This window comes from Bactrocera latifrons, unplaced genomic scaffold (assembly GCF_001853355.1).
Source record: "Bactrocera latifrons isolate USDA-ARS-PBARC rearing strain unplaced genomic scaffold, ASM185335v1 scaffold_156, whole genome shotgun sequence".
NCBI classification, from domain to species: Eukaryota; Metazoa; Arthropoda; class Insecta; order Diptera; family Tephritidae; genus Bactrocera; species Bactrocera latifrons.
In genome coordinates, this window is record NW_017535030.1 from 68,628 (window position 1) to 72,960 (window position 4,333).

Below are 4,333 nucleotides of genomic sequence, written 5' to 3' on the forward strand. Positions count from 1 at the left end.
GTTGTGAAATGAAGACGCAAACGCGACKAGTGGCGCCAGATGGCGGCTGGGGAGTTTTCGTATGCATCGGCATGGCGCTACCATTTGTAGGTCAAAACAAGCTAAAATTTTTACTCGCACTATTTAAAGAAACATTATGATGAATTATCTTATAGATCAGTGGTTTGGCTGCATTGCCTTCGTTTGGATTGATCTTTGGCGACTTTCTGCATAGCATCGGGGCTGAAACCAGCGCTGTGGCCTTCATAACCAGTGCTTTCTTTTGTGCCTTCAGCTTTGCGGGTCTCTTCTCGGGGTCGCTGTTCAACCGATACGGTCTACGTGCTGTCGGTTTGCTGGGTGGTTGTTTGTATTTCTCTGGCTCTCTCTTACAGATATTCGTGCGCACGACATGGGAGCTGTTGTTCGCTTTCAGCGTTATTCAGGGCACTGGGTTCGGCCTCATTGTGCCAACATCGTATACGACCTTCAACAACTACTTCGTTGAGAAGCGGGTTATGTGGATGAGTTTTGCACAGTCGCTTATCGGCGTTGGCACTATGTTCTATCCAGTCGGCATGCAAAAGTTAATGGAGCTCTACGGATTTCGTGGTTCTTTGCTCGTCTTGGCAGCAATCAACTCCCACGCCATTCTGGGAATGTTGCTGATGCAGCCAGTCGAATGGCAYATGCGGAAGGTGACCATTCAAATAGAGGCGACTTTAACATCAAGTACCTACAATGGGGATGCAAAGAAGTTAGAGAATGAAGATAACGCTCTGATTCTAAGCAAAACCATAAATAATAATCAATATATGAAATATAATGGACGAGATACGTCCGCAATGGAGTCCAACAACTTGTCGCCCCTAATGCATGGCAAGYCTCGCCCGGTAACTATATCTAGGGAGAATGTGAAAAATATCTCAAGCCGCACGTCAAGCATAGCAAGCCTTGGTAATTGGACCGGTTCAATTGTTGTGCGTGACGCTTCACCGGAAATGACGCCATTTCCTTCAATGCTTGCAGTCAATGCGATTGAAGAGAAGACCAGCTGCTGGCAAATTTTAGTGGACTTCTTGGATCTAAAGTTGCTGAAGAAACCTATTTACCTTAACATTGTATTGGGTATCTCTTTTGCGCTCTACTCTGATATTGCGTTCTTCACACTGCAGCCACTCTACCTCTTTGAGTTGGGTTTCACAAAGGTGTGTAATTCCATTATTTGTATTCGTTGTTGTGAACCTGCTAATCCTGAATAATTCCAGCCGGATACTGCCAGCATTATCGCCATCGGAGCCGCTGCTGATTTAGCTTCACGCATATTCTTAGCATTCTCGGCCATATTCATTCAAATGCGATCCCGTTACATTTATCTGGCCGGATCCTTCTTTACAATCATAGCGCGCTTTGGTAAGTACCGACGGCCTTGACAAACTCGTCGTCAGCGATTCGTTAACAATTTGCATACCGAAATGTGTTGACGAAAAGGGGTAGCAATAAACGCACGCAAACATACTATTTCTAAGATTTCTCAGATGAATTATGATGTTCTTACCAGTATATCAACCAGATAGTGCGATAGTGATATAGTGACATCCGCTTTCATGTTTATGACCGCTATATTATACCGTCTAAACTAGTGTACGCTGAACCCGCTGTGCGGTCGGAGAAGTAAGTGGATTGTGGACATTTTTTGGCGCACTGTGCGTTTTCCGAGCGTAATCAATATTTACCTTGGCTGAGATAAACGGGTATGAAATATGACACCATAGTCAGTCGCCGTTATGTGGTGGGAGTCACACATAAACGCCCCACGTATTTGTTTTTGTGTGCTTTTATTTGGGCTCCACAAATTGAGTTGACTAAAAGTTTTGCTTTCGTTTTGTTTTTGATTTCAGCATTTTTGAATGTATTCAGCTATGTGGACATGGCCTGTACTACCGCTGCAATGGGCTTCTTACGTACTTGGATCCATGTACCGCTGCCTCTTGTCTTCGCCGAGTACTTGCCAAAGGAGAGGTAAGGCCACTATAGAAGAGTAAAAATCGCAATAAGTTTTACAAATTTTCCATTCTCTCGCAGATTCGCCACTGGTTATGGCCTGTTCATGTTTCTGCAAGGCAATATAACGTTCGCCGTTGGTCCTCTGGTGGGCTATTTACGCGACCTAACACAAGACTACATCGTGACCTTTCACTGCCTGAACTTYTTTATGGCGCTTTGTGCTGTGCCGTGGCTCATTGAGATTGTTTGTGTTAAATTTAGAAAAAAACGCAACTTTAACTGCGAAAAATAAAAAATTTAGAAAATTGTAATTTTATTTTCCTTGGTTTAAAAATATTCACTATTCTTCTCTTTGGAAGTACTTTACATAGTATGTGCCGCATACACTCTATGGTATATTCATTTGTTTAAGTAAATTAGTATTTATTGCAAAATTTTAATGGAATGTCCRGGAACTTCTCGGAAAGTGAATATGAATCCATTCCAAAAAATCAGTGACCATTCAGCAGCAGTTTCTGCATTTTGTTTCAGGGCTTCGCAATAGCATTTTAGGTTGAATCTTCCTCCCATACTAGCSGCTTACTCTATCTTTACGCACAAGAAAAAACGTAATGTGAAATCTGAAAAGTGGTAATCGAGAATGCCACACCTGTGCCAAGTTCGAAGTTTAAATAATTGACAAAAGTTAGTCATCATTCGATTCCGAAATCGCCGGTTAACAGTACTTTCTGAGCTACGAAGAAGGGAGTTATTGTTGAGAATATAYTTTACGTTCTTTAGTAGTAATGCTGAAATTGTCCGTTTTTCAAGAGAGCTGTTGTAGCCGTCAAACTAAAAAATGCGATTTTTGGTGTTCTGGTCACCTTAAAAGTGTTAATCAAAACAAAGGTTTATGGTAAGTTACATAGAAATACACTGCTCCATGACCGCAACTACGATTCAATTGGATTTATTTTTATGATAATAAATAAAATAATGTAATAGCTTATAATAATAAACAAATAAACAAATATCTACCATTTTGGTCGACCACTTTTTGCACAGCATCGGCGCCGTAAACTTCACAAATTTCATTGGTGGCTACGTGGTATTCTTCCCTTTTTTATAAAAAAAATTGCGAAATATAGCAAATTTCTTCATTATTTTCACTCACTTTTCACCAGCTGTAACATTTTTTCCACTTCCCCGAATTAAATTTTTTTGGATTGAATGAAGCTTAAAATCTCACTTTTCAATTGCTATATGGTATGACACAATGTGACTGGTAGCACTTGAGATATACGACTGCAGCAACATCTATTGACAGAATACGAATATACTTTTCGACTACCCAATATTATATAATGATTTAGGCACACTTTTTATCAACCTTGATTTTCTTTGCCAGTAACCCCTCAGTACCGGTACTTATATAGTGCGCCGCTGCTGCYCACATTTTCTTAATTATGGGAATTCCAAAGTTTTTCGATTGATTTGATTCCATCTTAGCCGATGAGGCTAACTCAAGTACCTTTTACTCGGAGTTGGTCACTAGATCATAATTTCTGGCAGCAATTATGAAATTTTCCGTCTTCCTCCGCCCTTTTCGACAAATTTTTGGTGCATTGTTTCTCGGTGCCAGCATTTCACTTTGCACTCAGGCGTGATAGGCACATACGAGTACATGCATATTTCAGTAAAAGCGGAATAAAATATTTTATGTAATTGTGACACGTACGAATTTTCAAGCACGCAAATATGTGCTTTTAATATACATATTTCACCTATGTACATACATACATATTTATTCACTAATCCTTAACAACCTTGAGCCTATTCATTATACTTCCAATTTCGCTTATTTGGGCTTTTAACAATTTTAATGGCAATTTTGTTGCAATAAATTTATGACTACAAACTGTTATCCACTAATGCCGCTAATTAATTAAATTCGGTTGCAATTCATCGAATAATCGAGCCTGCTGACAGTTGCCGCCATCAGATTTTTATTACATACGAGCACACACGACCGCACTATCTCGGTCTCATTAGCGTTTTACCGCTCATTTGCGATTAGTTATATTTATGTCGAGTGGAATCCCACATAGTACATAGATATGAACGAGGGGATGCAAGCTATAGATTAAAGCATTTCAGTAATTTGGTTTAATTAGCTTATGCTGAGGTTTTCTAGTAAGAGTGATACAATTTCATAAAAAAACACACTCATTGTTRASCCTATTCGTACCACGTGCTTGTGCGGACGTMGAGTACCACGTAGTGACTTAGAGTAACTCGTGTAAATAAAACGGCTTAAGTATTATTCAATTGGTTTTATTTCAATGGTTAAAGTAATTCATTACAACAA

General features: G+C 39.7%; 1 protein-coding gene across 1 annotated transcript; it reads left to right on the forward strand.

Annotated features, from left to right (window-relative positions):
* LOC108966116 (monocarboxylate transporter 9) lies at positions 1-2,278 on the forward strand. Its single transcript, XM_018928863.1, has 5 exons — positions 1-86; positions 156-1,187; positions 1,248-1,392; positions 1,881-2,001; positions 2,065-2,278. Exons 1-5 carry the CDS (start codon positions 9-11, stop codon positions 2,276-2,278), a joined length of 1,590 nt encoding a protein of 529 aa, XP_018784408.1. The 5' UTR covers positions 1-8.
* The last annotated feature ends 2,055 nt before the right edge of the window (positions 2,279-4,333 follow it).